At 41.6% G+C, this 24,345-nt stretch overlaps 1 protein-coding gene across 2 annotated transcripts in view; it reads left to right on the forward strand.

The window, feature by feature from the left end:
* The window catches only part of SH2B3 (SH2B adaptor protein 3), a 247,833-nt gene that overhangs the window by 176,104 nt on the left and 47,384 nt on the right, over nt 1-24,345 (forward strand). For both annotated transcript variants that reach the window (XM_069754906.1, XM_069754900.1), the window contains exon 4: nt 13,348-13,449. In XM_069754906.1, coding sequence (XP_069611007.1) covers nt 13,348-13,449 — 102 coding nt within the window. The remainder of the gene's footprint in view (nt 1-13,347; nt 13,450-24,345) is intronic.

Consider the following 24,345-nt stretch of genomic DNA (forward strand, 5'->3'; position numbering starts at 1 on the left):
TCCCATACTATCGTATTCAGAGTACATGAACACATAAAATATTGTACAAAGATTCCCATTGATACCGTACAAAGAAAATTCAATCACAGTAACCGTAAAATGTTCAATAATCAATTTTGCAGATATATAAGAACAGTAACATTAGCAATAATAACGAATATGTACTCTTTCCATCGCGCCAACGGCTACTGCACAATTGCCTCGGAAAATGATCAACCAATCATTAAAAGCCATACCTATTTAGGTTTCGAATCTCCACTGCTCATTTTTGATGGTCAAATCAAAACATTGATTGAGCGAACAAGCTCCATTTATATTACACAATTTTTGAAAAATGAACAAGAATTTTTTTCGTTTCCCTAAACCAATGTCATGCACGATGAACAAGCATGTTTAGACACATCATTTGGTCAGTCAACCCATTCATATTACACAATGACCGTGAATGATAGGTCGTTAACGTTGGAATCTGCTGGATTATCGGACAGTGTAAATTCACCTTAAGAGGCTGTCAAGAAGGAAGACCATATTTAATAAACCTTCTATATTTAACATTAGGCTCTATAATCTAATCATTATTGAATATACATACATTGAAATACATTTTTATAAGCATTTTTTTTCAACACAATCTAAAGATGGTGGAGACAAGTATTTACCAATAAAAGGGGTTGTCAAGTCTAAAAAGAAAAGTCTGCAGTCATTCTATTTCACTGGCGAGCAGTGACCACGTGTGATTGATTCCCTGGATTTCCCATATGGATTGATAACATTGAGAAATGGAGGGGAGTCTAGTCGGCACATGATCATAACTATACAAATTTCACACCTTCATAGGGGATACAGGCGTATCCTCTCACAATTTGGCAGTTTGCAGTTCGGCATTTCTTTTTAAGCAGGACAACCACTGTAGATGATTGCATGTTGTAGTAGAGATATATTGGGGTAACGGGGTGGTTTGAGATCCAAGATAGATGACTAGTAAAATAGAACTCTTTTTAGTTGTTAGAGGGCCTGCCCTTTGCAAAGTATGCCACTTATAGCATACGGATCTATTAAAAAGGTGCATATGTCACAATGGGGGTACGCATTCAGCCTAAGCCCTCTACAGACCTCTACACCCAATAACTAGGAGTCTCCTATAAATTTTACATCATAAAATGTGACCATTCTATCAATAGAAATATATAATTCTTTATTGCATTTACTCCTTTTTTTGTATACTTTTTGGTGTTTTTGATTTGATTTCCATTTCCACCTTTTTAAAAATTATTTTGTATGTATTTTCCTGTGCTTTTAACGTTCTCCATTGTGAACCGGGTTTAGGGTTTTCAGAGGTTTACAGCTGATTCATTTTTTTTTTTATTTTTTTTTAAAGTCTGACCTGAATTTATTTTATGTATGAATTATATTTTTAGTACATTTAGACTTGCATGCTTTTTGTGTTTTTTTTTTCTATTGAGCAATAATAGGTTAAAAACATAAAGTCACAATTCTACTCCAGTGTTCCAGTGTTTTCCTGTAAGGAGACGGCAATTCCCACAGTGGGAGTGATAGCGGAACATATCCGTTTCATTCTATTAATTGGAAACATTAGCTTAGGGGTTGGTAGAGACATTTTTAATCTAAGAGGAGACCCATGTAGATGCAGTAAGTCACTGAGTGCCAGCAAAAAGTTACAGAGCTTTCCAGCTATGGAAGCGTTAACAACCCGTAGGGACTGTTCATGGTTTAAGAATCAGAATTCTGCTTCTAGTTTAACACACATATTGGACTGAAGATCTGGTTTATGTGAAAAACACACACAGGTTGCGTAGGCCAGAATTTTCTGGACACAGCAGAAGTTTCCTGTGGAAAGGATGAGGCAGGTTTAATATGTGCATCTGTACCGGACGCTTGGTATAATAGGTGTTAGGAGCTCACACAGAGAGTGGACTAAGGCTAAGACCAAGTAATGGAACTCAAAATCTAAAATATTTTTTTTCTAATTTTGCTATGATAATATTACTGGATGGAAAATAAAAATAGTGAGCGCATTCCCCTCTCTTAGTATAATGACTTTATCAAAAACTCCTTTGCCTTATTTTGCTGCTGATCTTCCTACTATATGTTGGTATCTTCAGAGAAATCCCTCTGCAAAAATGTCATGTAGTGCTGGTTCCTAGTTTCTATCATGCCTAACTATACTGGTTCAAACTTTTTCTTTTGTGATAAAAATAAACTCAGAACCGGATACCTATATATTACTTTCTTTTGGGTCTTTTAGACTCTGTTGTTATTGGCCGCAGTATGGATGTGGCAATGCTTTGTGATTACAGTTCATAACACCAGTCATGATCATTGCAAGCTTATTGTGCTTGCCTTTGCTCTAGAGCAGTGCTCCCTGACTTCTCTTACCTTGAGAGCCACATTAAGCTCTGATAGAGGATTTGTAGTCCCCCCCAGAGCCCACTGAATAGTGACATCCAGATCCCGCTCCCCTCGCCCCCCACATTAGTGACACCCAGAGCCCCATTAATGGTATAATATCAGCTAACACGTCCCCATAGAAATCCCACTGAGGCAGTATACTTACATCCAGGTGTTCCCACCATACCCCTTGTGATAGCATATCACACTATGTGGGTATAATTTTTGTGTATATTTCTATTTTACTTATTTTCATGGTGTTCTCTTGGAAAAGTAGTTATTTGCTAATTGATGAATGGCTGTTGCTGCCATCTGATATCAGCCCCCACACTGGACTGTATTTTTTTGCTAATATGCTAATGACATGTTGACCTAGCTTTTTGAAATAATGAGCCCCTGTGACCTCCCCCCCCCATCCCGACCTGTGAATGAGGAGGGAGACTTAAAATATCAGTGAGGTGTGACACAGTCAGTCCTGTGTGGAATGATGATGTGTTCACAGCATCTCCGAAAGAAAGAAGAGCATATGGACTATGCTATCCTCTGTCTGCTGGATTGTTGGACTTTTATCCTGTTACTGAACTGCATTCGGCTTCTGGACTATTTTATCCTTTGTGTGGTGGATTACATATGGATCTTTTGTATTTTTGCCTAAATAAAGGTCTTGGAATTGTTTACTATACTCTAGCTCTGTTGATTGTGTGATACCGGAGAAGGACCCTGTGACACCCCTATTTGGTATTCTACCTTCTAGATCTACCACCACATCCAGCTTCAAGCAACCATCTTGGGCCGGAGTCACACTACAGCGATATACGGCTGAGTCTAGCAGGTTAAAAACAAGCTCTCGCACCGGCACTCCGGAGCGGAGCGTGCGGCTCCATGTGTTGCTATGCGGCCGCACGCTCCGCTCTAGAGTGCCGGTGCCAGAGCTTGGTTTTAACCTGCGAGACTCGGCCGTATCTCGCTGTGTGTGATCCCGGCCTTACTGGCAGCATCATCCTATCTCCAGTTTACGATATTAAATTTTTGTTTCAACCATTTTGCCAGTGTTCATCCAGATCTGTTCCTCTGTGCAGGGCTATTCACATAAGTCACCATCTGGAAACCTGCTCTTCATAACTTTTTATTAGATCTGGTGGTATTACAGCAAGCTGAAAGACAGCTGTGAGCCACACATGTTGGGCCCATGAGGCACATGTGGCTCCTGAGCCACAGGTTGGGGAACCCTGCTTTTGAGCCTCTGATGTAGAGGTACCTAAAAATGCTCTACCACTAATTCCCTTGATAACATGATTGATTTACTGAAACAAATGTAGGTGTGGCTGAGTGACTTTCAGTTCTAATACTAAAATGTTTCCCCCAAAATAATGTAAGGGGCTGGTAGGGTCGATGAAGTCGCTGTGGCAACAAGGGGTTACATAATGTTGTTAATTATTTTAATATGTTCTCGTTTGTGATAAAAAGGTTTTATTCTATTTCTATGGCCAGTGATGTGTTCGGTTCTCCTCTAGGCTTTGCTTGAAGACCGACCCTGAAAATGTGAGAGGTCTGTCCACTAGGGGAATCACACTTGGTATAGGAATATAGCTATATAAACACATACATTGTCACCAGCATATATACAGTGCCTTGCGAAAGTATTCGGCCCCCTGGAACTTTTTAACCTTTTCCCACATATCATTCTTCAAGCATAAAGGTACCAAATGTAAATTTTTGGTAAAGAATCAACAACAAGTGGAACACAATTGTGAAGTTAAATGAAATTTATTGGTTATTTTAAATTTTTGTGGAAATTCAAAAACTGAAAAGTGGGGCGTGCAATATTATTCCGGCCCCTTTACTTTCAGTGCAGCAAACTCACTACAGAAGTTCATTGTGGATCTCTGAATGATCCAATGTTGTCCTAAATGCCTAATGATGATAAATATAATCCACCTGTGTGTAATCACGTCTCCGTATAAATGCACCTGCTCTGTGATAGTCTCGGGGTTCTGTTTGAAGCACAGAGAGCATCATGAAGACCAAGGAACACAACAGGCAGGTCCGTGATACTCTTGTGGAGAAGTTTAAAGCCAGATTTGGATATAAAATGATTTCCAAAACTTTAAACATCCCAAGGAGCACTGTGCAAGCGATCATATTGAAATTGAAGGAGTATCATACCACTGCAAATCTACCAAGACCCGGCTGTCCCTCTAAACTTTCATCTCAAAGAAGGAGAATGTAAATAGCACAATAAAGGGACCTAAAACATAACATTTGATATACTAGTTAAAAATGACATAACCCAATACACACAGACAAACATGTATAATACCAACAGTTGGTCAAACAGTTATCCAAGTAAATCACAGAGAAACGGTACTTAAAGCAGAAAAATACTCAAATTTACAACTGCTTCTCCTGCTAGCATGTCCTTACCCAAAGCTCCAAAAAACGGCTGAAGGAGGGTATATAATAATGCTGCTATTTGTACCTGTGTGCTTTTGCTCAGAAATGTGACATCAAAACAGTATCATCAATTCTCACTGCATCTGCAAAAGTCACTAACACAAAAAAATGCACCATAAAGTATGGAACAATCTCACCCGTTCCTGAAGAAGCCATACAAAGGATGCACTCCACTACTCAGTCATTTAGGAGATTCAGAAATTCGGTATAACACTCCATAGACCATTTCTTATTCAGGACCACCTCCCTACGCGTTACATTCCGGGAAAAGGAACTCATCAGGGGATATGAAGGTCAGGTAGCAGTCTTGTATGATGGAATACCCAGCTATCAATACTTTCTATCCTGGGTGAAAGAAAGAAGGAGAAGACTGATCAGAGATACAGCCAAGAGGCCCATGATCACTCTGGATGAACTGCAGAGATCTACAGCTGAGGTGGGACAGTCTTTCCATAGGACAACAATCAGTCGTACACTGCACAAATCTGGCCTTTATGGAAGAGTGGCAAGAAGAAAGCCATTTCTCAAAGATATCCTTAAAAAGTTTTGTTTAAAGTTTGCAACAAGCCACCTGGGAGACAGCCCAAACATGTGGAAGAATGTGCTCTGGTCAGATGAAACCAAAATTGAACTTTTTGGCAACAATGCCAAACGATATGAACACACCATCCCCACTGTCAAGCCTGGTGGCAGCATCATGGTTTGGGCCTGCTTTTCTACAGCAGGGACAGGGAAGATGGTTAAAATTGACGGAAAGATTGATGGAGCCAAATACAGGACCATTCTTGAAGAAAACCTGTTGGAGTCTGCAAAAGACCTGAGACTGGGACGAAGATTTGTCTTCCAACAAGACAATGATCCCAAACATAAAGCAAAATCTACAATGGAATGGTTCACAAATAAACGTATCCAGGTCTTAGAATGGCCAAGTCAAATCCCAGCTGACATCTGATGTTAGTATTCAGTGAAGGAGCCAATAGCCATAAAAGTTCCCAGGCTATTAATATCAGCTCACAGCTGTTTTCTTAGCCTTTACTGGCTAGTTTACATGGGGACACCAGAAAATAATTGATGTAGGGTCCTCCTATGTATAGTGCTGAGCTGTCATGAGAGAGGTCTCACACATCAGTGGTGCTCCCAGTATAACTGTTCTACAAGTGAGATCGCCGTGGAACACTCTAGTTTACGTGGACTACGGCAGGTAGGAGAGTATATGGTGGTTTATTATTTTTGATTGTTTACAGGGGACATGGGCATCGGGATTGGTGATAAGGTGAGTATATGTTGTTTTTTTATTTTACATTTTTTTATAGAAGACAAGGGCATCGGGGATTTGGTGTTAGGGGAGTATATTTTATTTTCATTTGAATATGTATTTAACTATTTTACATGTTTTATTTTTCTTTTTATCTTCGAGCACAGGTGCCTGCTGAGGACAGACTACTTCTCCCATCAGCGTTCCTGCTATCACTGTTTTCAGTGACTGCAGGTATCGGCTTATGGGAGAAGTAGTCTCTTATCAGCCCATGCCTGCTGACCTGCGGTAAGCTTTTTACCTCGGGTCTCAGTCACCACTTCGTGGTCATGCTGAAATCTGACAGCGTGAGCCTGCAGCGCTCTGACTGATGGTAACGATCTTACCGACAGTAACGTTACCGCCGCTCAGAACTGCCGGTGTTTCTCGCGCTGACACACAGATGACGAGTGGGAAACATCATAGGAAGTCAATAAAAATGCAAGCAAAAACTCTACAAATATTTTTATATCTACATTTTTGCTGTGGATTAAACTGAGTCAATTGAAGTCAATGGGTGAAAAACACTAAAAATACGCTCAAAGAATTGACATACTGCAGAATAAAACACACTGCAAATACTCAAAGGAAAATTACTGATCATGTGCACAGCACTTCAGGATTCTCATCGAGTTAGCTGGCATAAGGATTCACTAACGCTTTTGGCCCAATTCTGTGCATAATAAACACCCCAAAAAAGCACTGTGTGCACACAGCATTAAGGTCATGCCTCAGCATGTCAATTAGATTAAGGTCAGGACTTTGACTAGGCTACTCCAAAATCTTAATTTTGTTTTTCTTAAGCCATACACACACACGCACACGCACACACACATGCTCATATATATGTACATACTGCACTACTGCATATACACATATATATACACACACACTACACTTGCACATTTATATACACACTGCACATACACATGTATATTCCCACACAGTGCACATACATACACCTGTATATTCACAGACACTGGACATATTGTCTCTTCTTCGGTTCCTCTAGACTCCCGCAGTTAAAGAACCTTTGGTGACATCAAGGTCGCATGACTGTGATGTCACCAAAGGTCCTTAACCCCTTACCGGCATCGGACGTACTATACCGTCCGATGCCGGCTCCCCTGCTTTGATGCAGGGCTCCGCGGTGAGCCCGCATCAAAGCCGGGACATGTCAGCTGTTTTGAACAGCTGACAAGTGCCCGTAATAGGCGCTGGCAGAATCGCGATCTGCCCGCACCTATTAACTAGTTAAATGCCGCTGTCAAACGCAGACAGCGGCATTTAACTACCGCTTCCGGCCGGGTAGCCGGAAATGACGTCATCGCCGACCCCCGTCACATGATCGGGGGTCGGCGATGCTTGTATATTGTAACCATAGAGGTCCCAGAGACCTCTATGGTTACTGATCTCCGGTGGCTGTGAGCGCCACCCTGTGGTCGGCGCTCACAGCACACCTCCATTTCTGCTACATAGCAGCGATCAGCAGATCGCTGCTATGTAGCAGAGGCGATCGTGCTGTGCCTGCTTCTAGCCTCCCATGGAGGCTATTGAAGCATGGCAAAAGTAAAAAAAAAAAGTTTAAAAAAAATGTGAAAAAAATAAAAAAAAACATAAAAGTTTAAATCACCCCCCTTTCGCCCCAATCAAAATAAATCAATAAAAAAAATATCAAATCTACGCATATTTGGTATCGCCGCGCTCAGAATCGCCCGATCTATCAATTAAAAAAAAGTATTAACCTGATCGCTAAACAGCGTAGCGGGAAAAAAATTCGAAACACCAGAATTACGTTTTTTTGGCCGCCGCGACATTGCATTAAAATGCAATAACGGGCGATCAAAAGAACGTATCTGCACCGAAATGCTATCATTAAAAACGTCATCTCGGCACGCAAAAAATAAGCCCTCAACCGACCCCAGATCATGAAAAATGTAGACGCTATGAGTATCGGAAAATGGCGCAATTTTTTTTTTTTTTTTTAGCAAAGTTTGGAATTTTTTTTCACCACTTAGATAAAAAATAACCTAGTCATGTTAGGTGTCTATGAACTCGTACTGACCTGGAGAATCATAATGGCAGGTCATTTTTAGCATTTAGTGAACCTAGCAAAAAAGCCAAACAAAAAACCAATGTGGGATTGCACTTTTTTTTGCAATTTCACCGCACTTGGAATTTTTTTCCCGTTTTCTAGTACATGACATGCTAAAACCAATGATGTCGTTCAAAAGTACAACTCGTCCCGCAAAAAATAAGCCCTCACATGGCCAAATTGACGGAAAAATAAAAAAGTTATGGCTCTGGGAAGGAGGGGAGCGAAAAACGAACACGGAAAAACGAAAAATCCCCCGGTCATGAAGGGGTTAAGCAGTCTTAACCTCGGAATAGAAACACTGGGGGGGCCTAAGATTGTGAGGGCCCTGGGAAATTGCCCGGTTTCTTCCTCCCTCCCATTCTAACATTGGCTCTGATTGTAGCTAGTAGTTATTTTTGGAGTAGGGCTTATATTTCAAAAGCATACTGCTAAAATCCTACAAAATCATAGGACTTATTTTCGGGGTAGGCTTTATTCCCAGGAACTAAATTGCAGATAGAATTTACCATCAACCAGTCGTTAGACTGTGAGCAGATGCCACCCAAGAATTATTGGCTCTGCGGATAACAGATCATATATGAGCAGCTTAAGAATCATGAGGTCAGAGAGACTAATAATGCTTAACCATGGTATTTTATTATGCACGTGTGGTGAAATATGTGTATATATATATCTATATGTGTGTAGTGACATATGTCTAGGGTTATATGTGTGACTAGTGATAATGTAACATCTGTCCTGAAGGCAAGTCGCACCTAGGTGTTAATAGGTACTTCCTTGGGACTAGTAGAATTTGTGTCTCCATATCTCACCAGGAGGTCTAGCTAAGGCCAAGAAGAAAGGAACACTTGACACCCCGTAGTGCTTGGAGGGGAGGTGCTAATTGCGGCCTGAGGGTTAGCTATTCCTGGGAACCATCTCACAAGTGTCTCCAGAGGAAAATAATATATATTCATTAGTAGAGCGGCCGTGCCCAATCAAACAGACCGCAATTATGATATTAACCTGGGGGGCCGGTCTAGAAACCTGACCTCAGACCAAAGTTATAAATTAGGCTGCAGACAGAATTGTGTTCACATGATGGGGGCAGCCTAAGAAGCTGGTGTGATCCAATCTACATTTTCCTACCCTCAGGGAGCAGAAAGCAACTACCAGTTAGATAATTTCTGTAGGTTTCTCCTATTTATTTTGACACTGTTTTGCATAAGTTGTATGTGTTTTTATTATCATCTTTTTATACCTTTTTCTTATTGTAAGCATTGAACCTTTTGTTATTAAAGTATAAAACTTTAACAAGTTGAACCTTGAATGTTCTAAAAGCATCCATAGCCTAAGGTGTGTGAGCCTTATGAGTGATAGACATATTTTTATTAGTATTGTTAGTTCCGAGACTCATCGCCCGTGTATTCGATGAGTGGTGGCAGCGTGTATGAGCGGGTGTGTGGCCTGCGTCGGTGTGTGATTTATGCTCCCATTATGGCAAAGGACAGAGGTTGAATGCTGGACTGAGAGAGGGGAGATAGATTAACCCTTGCAGGCACAACCCCAAGTCACGTGTGGGAGCGGACACATGACGAATAAGTGACACCACGGAGTGGGGATTAGTGACAGCACGTGATGGCAAAAAAAGAGAAAATGCCACTTTCATGGTCCATCATCCGTTTGAAGCATGCTTGTGAGTATGCACCACGGAGATGGTTCTCTTTTCTATCAATGCTTTGCATAGACAACCTTCCATTTGGGTCATGCATATCTTTGCTGCCCGTATAGGGAGTGTAGCAACAACATTTATCCCCATCAATCACTCTTTCCCTGACAGATGAGCTACAGTTGTATAGGCTATAACTTTTTTTTTCTATTGATATTGAATTTAATAGAGTGTGTGTGGCGAAGTGGCCTGGAAAATGTGTGTTTAATCAATTCCTGAAGCACATTGTTCTCAGAAATATATTTAGTAAAAAGTCACTATACTGCCTGCTTAATAAAGACAATATCCAAGTCTGTATTGAGTTTCTCTCATCCAACTCTTGTCATATTAATCAAAAGAGTTCATACTTCCTAATAAGGACAAAAATGTGTTTTGTAAGAGAAGCTTCTGCCTATTCTTCCCCTGCAGCGTAAAACCAAAGTATACAGATACATACAGTGAGTTGTCCGCCATCGTATGCTTTGTAATTTATGTGTTAAGGCAACCAATGCATTACACCTGTGCACATTGCCATCATTACATTAAGCTTCACACAAGCAATAAAGCTTATAAAGGCCTGTATAATAAGATAAAACCTTGAGTATGTGAATTGAACCTGAAAAACGATAAGGTTGCATCATGAATTGGTAATTCATGGTGCAACCGTATAGTTTTTCAAGTTATATATTTTTTGGTTGGCACCTGTTCACACCTGCTTGGATGTGCTGGTCCTTTTTCTCTATTTTTATAAATTTAACCAATGACTATAAAACTTGTGTATGAATGTTATTATATGTGTAGATATAAACAGACAAGCACTGTTTAATATGTAGAATTTGTAGTTACAATTTTTATAGAATTGTTAATACTGTTATTTACTAAAATAAATAATTTGTGAGGCAGGAGAATGTGTGTTGCAATTTACTGTAATAGATTGGTCTGGTGGAGAGGTTGAGTGAGATGGAGAACAGATGATGAGTTCAGTTTTGTCCACATTAAAGGGAACCTGTCACCCCCAAAATCGAAGGTGGGCTAAGCCCACCGGCATCAGGCATTCTGTAATGTTGTAGATAAGCCCCCGATGTATCCTGAAAGATGAGAAAAAGAGGTTATATTATACTCACCCAGGGGCGTTCCCGCTGCGGTCCGGTCTGATGGGTGTCGCGGTCCGGGGCCTCCCATCTTCTTACGATGACGGGCTCTTCTTGTCTTCACGCTGTGGCTCCGGCGCAGGCGTACTTTGTCTTCCCTGTTGAGGGCAGAGCAAAGTACTGCAGAAGATGGGAGGCCCTGGACCGGACCGCGACGCCCATCGGATTAGACCGCAGTGGGGAACGCCCCTGGGTGAGTATAATCTAACCTCTTTTTCTCATCTTTCAGGATACATCGGGGGCTTATCTACAGCATTACAGAATGCTGTAGATAAGCCCCTGATGCCTGTGGGCTTAGCTCACCTTCGATTTTGGGGGTGACAGGTTCCCTTTAAGCTTTAGAAAGTGTGATGAGAAGAAGGAGGATATGGCTGATAAACATTCTGGAATTTTGGACAGCAGAGAGGTGACACTTGTGCTAGAGAGGTAGATTTGAATGTCATCAGCATAAAGGTAGTACTTGGATTTTACTAGTTGTCTCAGGCCAAAGGTATAAATGGAGACAAGTATGGGTCCCAAGACAGATCTTTGAAGGACACCAACAGAGAGAGTGTGGGATGAGGAGGCAAATGGGAGATGCAAAATATGTGATTAGTGAGGTATGAGGATATCATGAAGAGGGCACAAGCTTTGATGCCAAGGAAAGAAGGATCTATAGCAGGAGGATTGGCCTAGGAAAAGGAGTATAGAATATTGTCTGTTGGTTTTGGCAATCAGTAAGTCGTTTATAACTTTGGCTAGGGCAGTCTCAGTGGATTGGTGGGGATGGAAGTAGATTTTTAAATAGTGTGTTGGATGAGAGGTGGGAGGAAAGATCTTTGTGGACATGCTTTTCTAGGAGACAAAAAGGGAGTAGTGATATGTAGTGATAGATGGATGTAGTGGTTGAGCCATTGGATGGCTTTTTCAGGATGGATGTGATGGTTGCATTCTTGAAAGAGGAAAAGAAGACACCAGAGTTTAATGATGAGTTCAAAAGATTTGTTAGGGCTGGGATAAGTATGGTGGTAAGAATGGTGAATGAGGTGGGATAGGATAGTGGCAAGCACAGAAGTGGTGAATTGTAATTTGGAGCAAGCTTTTGTTCTGTAATGGTGAGAAAGAAGGTTGTGGGTGATAGGCATCGGTCTGTTGTGTAGAAAAGTTCTTGTAGTTAACATTTAAGCTTTCTCTGATGTGTTTAATCTTGTTTGGAGGCAGTGGTGGACAGAGGAGGGAATTAAGTGTTGAATACCAGTTTCTGGGGGTTTGTTGAGCCACGGTTGTCTATTCACTTGTCATATCCTGTTATGCACGAGATGGGTAATTGAGTCAATAACTGATTCATGTGTGGCAGTGCAGGAAATGGCGGCTGTGTCGGGGAATGAAGATATGGTGGAGATTGGTAGAAGAGAGTCAGAGTGTGTGTGAATGTCTAGGTGTTAACGGTTTCTGCTGGGGGGGGTGCTAATAGCTGGACTTGGGAGGCAGTTGAAGAGAACAAGGATGAGAATGTGAGTAGAGGGTGGGCAGATAGGGGGAGAAGTGAGGTTATAAAGATAGATAGGGAACACAGGCGAGTGAAGATGAGATCCAGTGTGCGTGCATCTATATTAGTGGTTGTATAGGACTTTTATGGGATACCAAAGGATAAAACAAGTGACAAGAGTTTGGAGGCTCCTGACAGGTGGGGTATTTAAATCACCCATGATGACGATGGCAATGTCAGCAGAAGAAAGTGTAGAAGCCATTTGGTGAAGTGATTGATAAAGCATAAGACTACTGTGACAGATCCGTTATCAGATCCAAAATGACACTGTTGAAAACTATTGATTTCAAGGCCAAGTTCATTCTTTGTGTATTTGATCAGTTTGTTACCTCAGTGTTTGTAAGCCAAAACCAAAAGTGGGTGAAAAATACACAAGTGGTGCATGGGTTTCTATTATACTTTTACTTTGACTATTCCACTCCTGGTTTTGGCTTATAAATACTGAGGTAAAAAACTCACCAAATACTGAACATGTGCACATGGCCTAACAAGGTCCTTTAGGTTTTCTTCCAGTGTCTGGTATTTTTGTTGTCAATTTGCTGCCAATTGGAAAGCTCGATGGAAATCTCAAACAGATCTTAATGGATACCCTAACCTTAATTATTAGATGTTCTAGGTTTGTGTAGAAATATCAACAGTTCTTACACCAAAATACATTTTTAAATAATAATTTTGCATTTATTTTGATTTTTAAATAAAAACAGTAAATCTATATCTTCCCTGCAGTGCTCCAAACCAAAGTTACGGGTTCCTTGTTCTGCAATCCATGACATCCGAAAATGCACCCGCCTGGAGATGCCAGACAATGTTAACACATTTGTGCTAAAGGTAAGCTCCATTCCGAGAAGCACAACAGGCACATATTGTGGCCTCATACAGTACATGGCGTAGTCGAAAACACCTTGTCGATAACTGCCACTATGACGGGAGCTTTCTGTATACCGTCTCATTCATTTAGAACAGTCAACAATCTAGTGTAAATATTTTCTTAAGTTAAAATGTAATAATATAAATGTTTTATTTAGTTACTAAGAAAATATCATTTGGCTCCTACATGTTAAGATTTAGGAGCCAAAAGTGCCTAAGTTATATTTTTTAGCCTGGAGCCCGGGCAAACATTCACATCAAGAATTATTACCAATGGAAGTGAAAGTTGGAAAGCGATTGGCTGCTATTGATGACATCTACCATTCTGCAGTAGATTATATTGTGAAGGCCCAGAGATCTTTGACAATGAACTCGCATAAAATATTTTCTTTTTCTTATAGGATGTGACTATAACAATTTCTTATAATTCTTGCTAATTGCCCTCCATGCCTGGTGTTTGTTATGCTCCCTGGTACAAGGAAAAAACATTTTCGCCTTTCCTTCTTTCTCTCAATCCTTTGGTTCCAATTCATCATACTTCATATGAAAAGTGGAAGGAAAGAATTATGATTATTATAATTAAAGGGAACCTGTCACCCTGAAAATCGCAGGTGAGGTAAGCCCACCGGCATCAGGGGCTTATCTACAGCATTCTGTAATGCTGTAGCTAAGCCGCCGATGTTACCTGAAAAAGGAGAAAAAGACGTTAGATTATACTCACCCAGGGGCGGTCCCGCTGCTGGTCCGGTCGGATGGGCGTCTCCGGTCCGCTGCGGCACCTCCCATCTTCATTCCATGACGTCCTCTTCTGATCTTCAGCCACGGCTCCGGCGCAGGCGTACTTTGTCTGCCCTGTTGAGGGCAGAGCAAAGTACTGCAGTGTGCAGGCGCCGGAAAGGTCAGAGACGCCCGGCGCCTGCGCACTGCAGATAAGCCCCTGATGCCGGTGGGCTTACCTCACCTGCGATTTTCGGGGTGACAGGTTCCCTTTAATGATCAGTTAGTTTGAATGTCTTATATCTACTTTTACATTTATTATTATTTATTCATAACATTTACACATAAAAATAATGTTGTCCGATATCGATAGATTTGACCAACAGCCTAATGTGTATTGGAGCCACAGGCAGATGAGTTCAGACTGTCAGACCTTTTGTTGTAGCTGACATAAGCCCCTGCCACAGATACCTGGCAGGGGCTTTGTCATAGAGATCACAGGAACACTTAACAGAGTGGGCGCTCATGTATAATGGAGAGATAGCCGCCGGACAAATGATGAGCCAATGTATTGTTCTGCCAACTACCATCTAAGGTTTAGGCTGTGTGCACACGTTGCAGTTTTTTCGCGGTTTTTCCCCGATAAAAACGCTATAAAACCGCAAAAAAAACGCATACAATAAGCATCCCATCATTTAGAATGAATTCCGCATGTTTTGTGCACATGATGCGTTTTTTTCCGTGAAAAAAACGCATCGTGGCAAAAAACGCAGCATGTTCATTAATTTTCCGTTTTTTTTGCGGATTTCCCACTCCAAAATGCATTGGGAAGTGTCCGGAAAAAACCGCGGCAAAAAAGCGTCAAAACCGCGGCAAAAACGCATGCGGTTTTCTTGCGGATTTCTTGCAGAAAATGTCCGGAATTCTCAGGAATTTTCTGCAAGAAATCCTGAATGTGTGCACATAGCCTTATGGTGGGTATAACCTGTACAGAAAATAAGTCATCAATATCAGATTGGTGAAGGTCAGACACCCCCACTGATCAGCTCTTTCAGTAGCCAGATGTACACATTGTTCTAAGCTGTGCACCACGGCTATTCTCTAAGATGGGAGCTGATCTGCATTCACTACCCACCATCTCGGTAAGCATGGTGGTGGTTCAGGCAAAAAAACAACTCAATCCATAACCTTTAGCTTATTACGGACCTGACCATATCTTACTCAGGTTTAGAAGTCTGGAGTGGGAACAGGAGGAGTAATGGTGGGAGCACACTATTCACAGAGCTTTCTGCCGCCTCAGCAGGAAGCTAGATGAATGATGTGAACAGTCTGATCGCTCACAGCCCAGCTGCAAGTCTGCTATTACATCCTGGAGTAGAAAACGCCCCGGGCGTAAAAACACTATAGATGGAGTTTAGGTTCTGCAATTGCAAGAATAAGGATGTATTAAGCCAAAAGTCAGAGTCTGGATTTAGACTAGAGAATGCACTGCTGATTTGGAGATTAAAAATAAGAAGATTTAGCAAGATCTGATCTGTTTCTTCATTCTCCTCTAACTCCCTCTTTAAATAACTTTGTGTTTTGAAGTTGCTATCATGTGCATTACTGTTTTTCCATGTTTATATATTGTGATAAGACATGAATAAAATAAGATCTTTGTTAATGTATTGTTTTATCCAGCACTGAGAACATAGGTAAAAAATGTACAAGGAGAGATAGCCGCTGGACGAACGATGAGCCGTTCATAGTTGAGTCATTAATACTTTGTAACAGTATTGGTATTAAAATTTAAAACAGTCTGGTTATATTGTGAAATCTCTCTAAAGTGGTAGGCCATATTCACACTAGCAAATTTGGTGTGCACTGAGCACTTCGTAAGGGGTTATGATTTTTTATCCCCTTTCTGACCTCGGATGGTACGTCCGAGGTCAGAACCCCCGCTTTGATGCGGGCACCAGCAGTGAGCCCGCATCAAAGCCGGGACATGTCAGCTGTTTTGAACAGCTGACATGTGCCCACAATAGCGGTGGGTGAAATCGCGATTCACCCGCCGCTATTAACTAGTTAAATGCCACTGTCAATCGCTGACAGCGGCATTTAACCGGCGCTTCCGTCCGGGCGGCCGGAAATAAGCGCATCGCTGACCCCCGTCTCATGATCGGAGGTCGGCGATGCTTCTGTATAATAACCATAGAGGTCCTTGAGACCTCTATGCTTACTGATCCCCGGTAGCTGTGAGCGCCACCCTGTGGTCGGTGCTCATAGCACACCTGCATTTCAGCTGCATAGCAGCGATCTGATGATCGCTACTATGTAGCAGAGGTGATCGAGTTGTGCCAGCTTCAAGCCTCCTATGGAGGCTATTGAAGCATGGCAAAAGTTGAAAAAAATAAAAAAAAATATAAAAGTTTAAATCACCCCCCTTTCGCCCCATTCAAAATAAATCAATAAAAAAAATCAAACCTACACATATTTGGTATCGCCGCATTCAGAATGACCCGATCTATCAATAAAAAAAGCATTAACCTGATCGCTAAACGGCTTAGCGAGAAATAAATTAGAAACGCCAGAATTAAGTTTTTTTGGTCGCCGCGACATTGCATTAAAATGCAGTAACGGGCGATCAAAAGAATGTGTCTGCACCAAAATGGTATTAAAAATGCCAGCTCGGCACGCAAAAAATAAGCCCTCAACAGACCCCAGATCATGCAAAATGGAGACGCTACGGGTATCGGAAAATGGCGCAATTTTTGTTTGTTTTTTTTTTTGGTTGCAAAGTTTGGATTTTTTTTCCACCACTTAGATAAAAAATAACCTAGTCATGTTAGGTGTCTATGAACTTGTAATGACCTGGAGAATCATAACGGCAGGTCAGTTTTAGCATTTAGTGAACCTAGCAAAAAAGCCAAACAAAAAACAAGTGTGGGACTACACTTTTTTTGCAATTTCACCGCACTTGGAATTTTTTTCCCGTTTTCTAGTACACGACATGCTAAAACCAATGATGTCGTTCAAAAGTACAACTTGTTTTGCAAAAAATAAGCCCTCACAAGGCCATATTGATGAAAAAATAAAAAAGTTATGGCTCTGGGAAGGAGGAGAACGAAAAACGAACACGGAAAAACGGAAAATCCCAAGGTCATGAAGGGGTATACATGAATACTGGATTTAGACATGCTCCATGCATTTTTCATCTACTTCACTTAAATGATGGACGTTCAAACTCCTTTCCGTCAGTGTCCTTTTTTAATCCCTTTCTGCCATTAGACGTACTATTCCGTCCATGTGGGGTGGGCTTTACTTCCCAAGGATGGAATAGTACGTTATAGGCGATCGGCCGCACTCACGGGGGGAGCGCGGCCGATCGCGGCCGGGTGTCAGCTGCTTATCGCAGCCGACATCCGGCACTATGTGCCAGGAGCGGTCGCGGACCGCCCCCGGCACATTAACCCCCGGCACACCGCGATCAAACATGATCGCGATGTGCCGGCGGTGCAGGGAAGCATCGCGCAGGGAGGGGGCTCCCTGCGTGCTTCCCTGAGACCCCCGCAGCAACGCGATGTGATCGCGTTGATCCGGGGGTCTCCTATCTTCCTCCCTGCAGCAAATCCCGGATCCAAGATGGCCGCGGATCCGGGTCCTGCAGGGAGGGAGGTGGCTTACCAAGTGCCTGCTTAAAGCAGGCACTTGGTAACGCTGCAGCGCTGTTTGACAGATCGGTGATCTGTCAGAGTGCTGTGCAAACTGGCAGATCACCGATCTGTATTGTCCCCCCCTGGGACAAAGTAAAAAAGTAAAAAAAAATTTTTACAAGTGTGTAAAAAAAAAAAAAAAAAAAATCCTAAATAATGAAAAAAAAAAATATTATTCCCATAAATACATTTCTTTATCTAAATAAAAAAAACAAAACAATAAAAGTACACATATTTAGTATCGCCGCGTCCGTAACGACCCGACCTATAAAACTGGCCCACTAGTTAACCCCTTCAGTAAACACCGTAAGAAAAAAAAAGAGTCAAAAAACAACGCTTTATTATCATACCACCGAACAAAAAGTGGAATAACACGCGATCAAAAAGACAGATATAAATAACCATGGTACCGCTGAAAGCGTCATCTTGTCCCGCAAAAAACGAGCCGCCATACAGCAACATCAGCAAAAAAATAAGAAAGTTATAGTCCTCAGAATAAAGCGATGCAAAAATAATTATTTTTTCTATAAAATAGTTTTTATCGTATAAAAGCGCCAAAACATAAAAAAAATGATATAAATGAGGTGTCGCTGTAATCGTACTGACCCGAAGAATAAAACTGATTTATCAATTTTACCAAACGCGGAACGGTATAAACGCCTCCCACAAAAGAAATTCATGAATAGCTGGTTTTTGCTAATTCTGCCTCACAAAAATCGGAATAAAAAGCAATCAAAAAATGTCACGTGCCCGAGTGTGTTACCAATAAAAACGTCAACTCGTCCCGCAAAAAACAAGACCTCACATGACTCTGTGGACTCAAATATGGAAAAATTGTAGCTCTCAAAATGTAGTAACGCAAAAAATATTTTTTGCAATAAAAAGCGTCTTTCAGTGAGTGACGGCTGCCAATCATAAAAATCCGCTAAAAGTAAATCAAACCCCCCTTCATTACCCCCTTAGTTAAGGAAAAATAAAAAAAATAAAAAAAAATGTATTTATTTCCATTTTCCCATTAGGGTTAGGGCCAGGGTTAGGGCTAGGGTTAGGGTTAGGGCTAGGGTTAGGGCTAGGGTTAGGACTAGGGTTAGGGCTAGGGTTAGGGCTAGGGTTATGGGTAGGGCTAGGGTTAGGGCTAGGGTTAAGGCTACAGTTAGGGTAAAGGCTACAGTTAGGGTAAAGGCTACAGTTGGGGTTAAGGCTACAGTTAGGGTTAAGGCTACAGTTAGGGTTAAGGCTACAGTTGGGGTTGGGGCTAAAGTTAGGGTTTGGATTACATTTGCGGTTGGGATTAGGGTTAGGGGTGTGTCTGGGTTAGAGGTGTGGTTAGGGTTACCGTTGGAATTAGGGTTAGGGGTGTGTTTGGATTAGGGTTTCAGTTATAATTGGGGGGTTTCCACTGTTTAGACACATCAGGGGCTCTCCAAACGCGACATGGCGTCCGATCTCAATTCCAGCCAATTCTGCGTTGAAAAAGTAAAACAGTGCTCCTTACCTTCCAAGCTCCCGTGTGCCCAAACAGGAGTTTACCCCAACATATGGGGTATCAGCGTACTCAGGACAAATTGGACAACAACTTTTGGGGTCCAATTTCTCCTGTTACCCTTGGGAAAATACAAAACTGGGGGCTAAAAAATAAGTTTTGTGGGAAAAAAAAGATTTTTTAATTTTCACGGCTCTGCGTTAGAAACTGTAGTGAAACACTTGGGGGCTCAAAGTTCTCACAACACATCTAGATAAGTTCGTGGGGGGGTCTAGTTTCCAATATGGGGTCACTTGTGGGGGGTTTCTGCTGTTTAGGTACATTAGGGGCTCTGCAAACGCAATGTGACGCCTGCAGACCATTCCATCTAAGTCTGCATTCCAAATGGCGCTCCTTCCCTTCCGAGCCCTCCCATGCGCCCAAACGGTGGTTCCCCCCCACATATGGGGTATCGGCGCACTCAGGACTAATTGCACAACAAATTTTGGGGTCCAATTTCTCCTGTTACCCTCGGGAAAATACAAAACTGGGGGCTAAAAAATAATATTTGTGGGGAAAAAATTTTGTTTTATTTTTACGGCTCTGCATTATAAACTTCTGTGAAGCTCTTGGTGGGTCAAAGTGCTCACCACACATCTAGATAAGTTCCTTAGGGAGTCTACTTTCCAAAATGGTGTCACTTGTGGGGGGTTTCAATGTTTAGGCACATCAGTGGCTCTCCAAACGCAACATGGCGTCTCATCTCAATTCCTGTGAATTTTGCATTGAAAAGTCAAACGGCGCTCCTTCCCTTTCGAGCTCTCCCATGCGCCCAAACAGTGGTTTACCCCCACATATGGGGTATCAGCATACTCAGGACAAATTGTACAACAACTTTTTGGTTCCAATTTCTTCTCTTACCATTGGGAAAATAAAAAATTGGGGGCGAAAAGATAATTTTTGTGAAAAAAAAAATATTTTTTATTTTTACGGTTCTGCATTATAAACTTCTGTGAAGCACTTGGTGGGTCAAAGTGCTCACCACACCTCTAGATAAGTTCCTTAGGGGGTCTACTTTCCAAAATGGTGTCACTTGTGGGGGGTTTCAATGTTTAGGCACATCAGTGGCTCTCCAAACGCAACATGGCGTCCCATCTCAATTCCAGTCAATTTTGCATTAAAAAGTCAAATGGCACTCCTTCGCTTCCAAGCTCTGTCATGCGCCCAAACAGTTGTTTACCTCCACTTATGGGGTATCGGCGTACTCAGGACAAATTGTACAACAAGGTTTGGGGTCCATTTTCTCCTGTAACTCTTGGCAAAATAAAACAAATTGGAGCTGAAGTAAATTTTTTGTGAAAAAAAGTTAAATGTTAATTTTTATTTAAACATTCCAAAAATTCTTGTGAAACACCTGAAGGGTTAATAAACTTCTTGAATGTGGTTTTGAGAACCTTGAGGGGTGCAGCTTTTAGAATGGTGTCACACTTGGGTATTTTCTATCATATAGACCCCTCAAAATGACTTCAAATGAGATGTGGTCCCTAAAATAAAATGGTGTTGTAAAAATGAGAAATTGCTGGTCAACTTTTAACCCTTATAACTCCCTAACAAAATTGTGGTGATGTAAAGTAGACATGTGGGAAATGTTACTTATTAAGTATTTTGTGTGACATATCTCTGTGATTTAATTGCATAAAAATTCAAAGTTGGAAAATTGCGAAATTTTCAAAATTTTCGCCATGTTTCCGTTTTTTTCACAAATAAACGCAGGTAATATCAAAGAAATTTTACCACTATCATGAAGTACAATATGTCACGAGAAAACAATGTCAGAATCACCGGGATCCGTTGGAAGCGTTCCAGAGTTATAACCTCATAAAGGGACAGTGGTCAGAATTGTAAAAATTGGCCTGGTCCATAACGTGCAAACCACTCTTGGGGGTAAAGGGGTTAAGGGACACAAAACATATTCACTGATGGAAAATGTGATCCAAATGTTTATCCCTTCAAGTGTTATCCACATTTAGCAATGCATGTCCTGAAATGCACATCATCGTTTAAGGGCATGTACACACGATGCAGATTTAGTGCAGAACTGCAGCAGATTTTTCTGCAGCAGAAACGCTGCAGAACTGCACTGTGATTTACAGTACAATGTAAATCAATGTGAAAAAAAAAAGCTGTGCACATGGTGCAGAAAAATCCGCGCAGAAACGCTGCAGATTTCAAAGAAGTGCATGTCACTTCTTTTGTGCAGTTCTGCACCCCTCCATTATAGAAATCAACAGTAGTAAAATCTGCACAAAAAACGCATTAAAAACGCACAAAAACGCATAAAAAACGCACCTGCGGATTCTGCGAGGAGATGCAGATTTAGTGCAGAAAATTCTGCACCACATTTCCTACATTTGCACTTAGCCTAAGAGTGTCGTTCTATCGGTTGTTGCATGCAGACAAAAGCTGCACCCACCTCTAAGGGCAAATTAAAGCCCAAGTTTGTGGTAACGATCCACATCCAGCAGATGCCTACTGGACTATTCCCTTACTCCACGGACTCAACTAACACGTGACATGCACGTTCACCAATTAGGCAACAAATGATGACAAATACTTATGAAAACAAAGATAGAGCCATGCACCTAACATAGTGAGCTTGTCCTAATAATATAGTACATGTAAATGACCATCTATTGGTGAAATTATGACCAGGGACAACTATTACCTTAAAAAACTGGTGGACTGGATATTGGTCTTCTGTAGTGACTCACTCCTTTTAGGTAATTTGTGGGAACATAATTAGAAAATGTATAGATCCAATAGATTTTGTTCTCTAAATTATTGTGTTCCCATTTTTCTCCTCTAGGACAGGGTCCTTCATAGGACTGAACCTATGAAGGAAGATTCCCCCCCCCCCCCCCCCCCCCCATGACACCTTCTCTTAGTGCCTCCATATACAGTGGGGCAAAAAAGTATTTAGTCAGTCAGCAATAGTGCAAGTTCCACCACTTAAAAAGATGAGAGGCGTCTGTAATTTACATCATAGGTAGACCTCAACTATGGGAGACAAACTGAGAAAAAAAAATCCAGAAAATCACATTGTCTGTTTTTTTATCATTTTTTTTGCATATTATGGTGGAAAATGTTTGTTTCTGACCAAATACTTAATCAAGATTTCTGGCTCTCACAGACCTGTAACTTCTTCTTTAAGAGTCTCCTCTTTCCTCCACTCATTACCTGTAGTAATGGCACCTGTTTAAACTTGTTATCAGTATAAAAAGACACCTGTGCACACCCTCAAACAGTCTGACTCCAAACTCCACTATGGTGAAGACCAAAGAGCTGTCAAAGGACACCAGAAACAAAATTGTAGCCCTGCACCAGGCTGGGAAGACTGAATCTGCAATAGCCAACCAGCTTGGAGTGAAGAAATCAACAGTGGGAGCAATAATTAGAAAATGGAAGACATACAAGACCACTGATAATCTCCCTCGATCTGGGGCTCCACGCAAAATCCCACCCCGTGGGGTCAGAATGATCACAAAAATGGTGAGCAAAAATCCCAGAACCACGCGGGGGGACCTAGTGAATGAACTGCAGAGAGCTGGGACCAATGTAACAAGGCCTACCATAAGTAACACACTACGCCACCATGGACTCAGATCCTGCAGTGCCAGACGTGTCCCACTGCTTAAGCCAGTACATGTCTGGGCCCGTCTGAAGCTTGCTAGAGAGCATTTGGATGATCCAGAGGAGTTTTGGGAGAATGTCCTATGGTCTGATGAAACCAAACTGGAACTGTTTGGTAGAAACACAACTTGTCGTGTTTGGAGGAAAAAGAATACTGAGTTGCATCCATCAAACACCATACCTACTGTAAAGCATGGTGGTGGAAACATCATGCTTTGGGGCTGTTTCTCTGCAAAGGGGCCAGGACGACTGATCCGGGTACATGAAAGAATGAATGGGGCCATGTATCGTGAGATTTTGAGTGCAAACCTCCTTCCATCAGCAAGGGCATTGAAGATGAAACGTGGCTGGGTCTTTCAACATGACAATAATCCAAAGTACACCGCCAGGGCAACGAAGGAGTGGCTTCGTAAGAAGCATTTCAAGGTCCTGGAGTGGCCTAGCCAGTCTCCAGATCTCAACCCTATAGAAAACCTTTGGAGGGAGTTGAAAGTCCGTGTTGCCAAGCGAAAAGCCAAAAACATCACTGCTCTAGAGGAGATCTGCATGGAGGAATGGGCCAACATACCAACAACAGTGTGTGGCAACCTTGTGAAGACTTACAGAAAACGTTTGACCTCTGTCATTGCCAACAAAAGATATATTACAAAGTATTGAGATGAAATTTTGTTTCTGACCAAATACTTATTTTCCACCATAATATGCAAATAAAATGTTAAAAAAACAGACAATGTGATTTTCTGGATTTTTTTTTTCTCAGTTTGTCTCCCATAGTTGAGGTGTACCTATGATATAAATTGCAGACGCCTCTCATCTTTTTAAGTGGTGGAACTTGCACTATTGCTGACTGACTAAATACTTTTTTGCCCCACTGTACATTGTGTTGTAATACGGTCTTTAACAATAATAATAAGTTTAATAAAACTATGTAAAGCAGTTAATACAAGAAAAGATAGTATTCTGCTACAGATGGATCTGGATAAGTTGGAAACTTGGGCTGAAAGGTGGCAGATGAGGTTTAACAATGATAAATGTAAGGTTATACACATGGGAAGAAGGAATCAATATCACCATTACACACTGAACGGGAAACCACTGGGTAAATCTGACAGGGAGAAGGACTTGGGGATCCTAGTTAATGATAAACTTACCTGGAGCAGCCAGTGCCAGGCAGCAGCTGCCAAGGCAAACAGGATCATGGGGTGCATTAAAAGAGGTCTGGATACACATGATGAGAGCATTATACTGCCTCTGTACAAATCCCTAGTTAGACCGCACATGGAGTACTGTGTCCAG

Source organism: Ranitomeya imitator, chromosome 1, assembly GCF_032444005.1.
Source record: "Ranitomeya imitator isolate aRanImi1 chromosome 1, aRanImi1.pri, whole genome shotgun sequence".
NCBI lineage: Eukaryota > Metazoa > Chordata > Amphibia > Anura > Dendrobatidae > Ranitomeya > Ranitomeya imitator.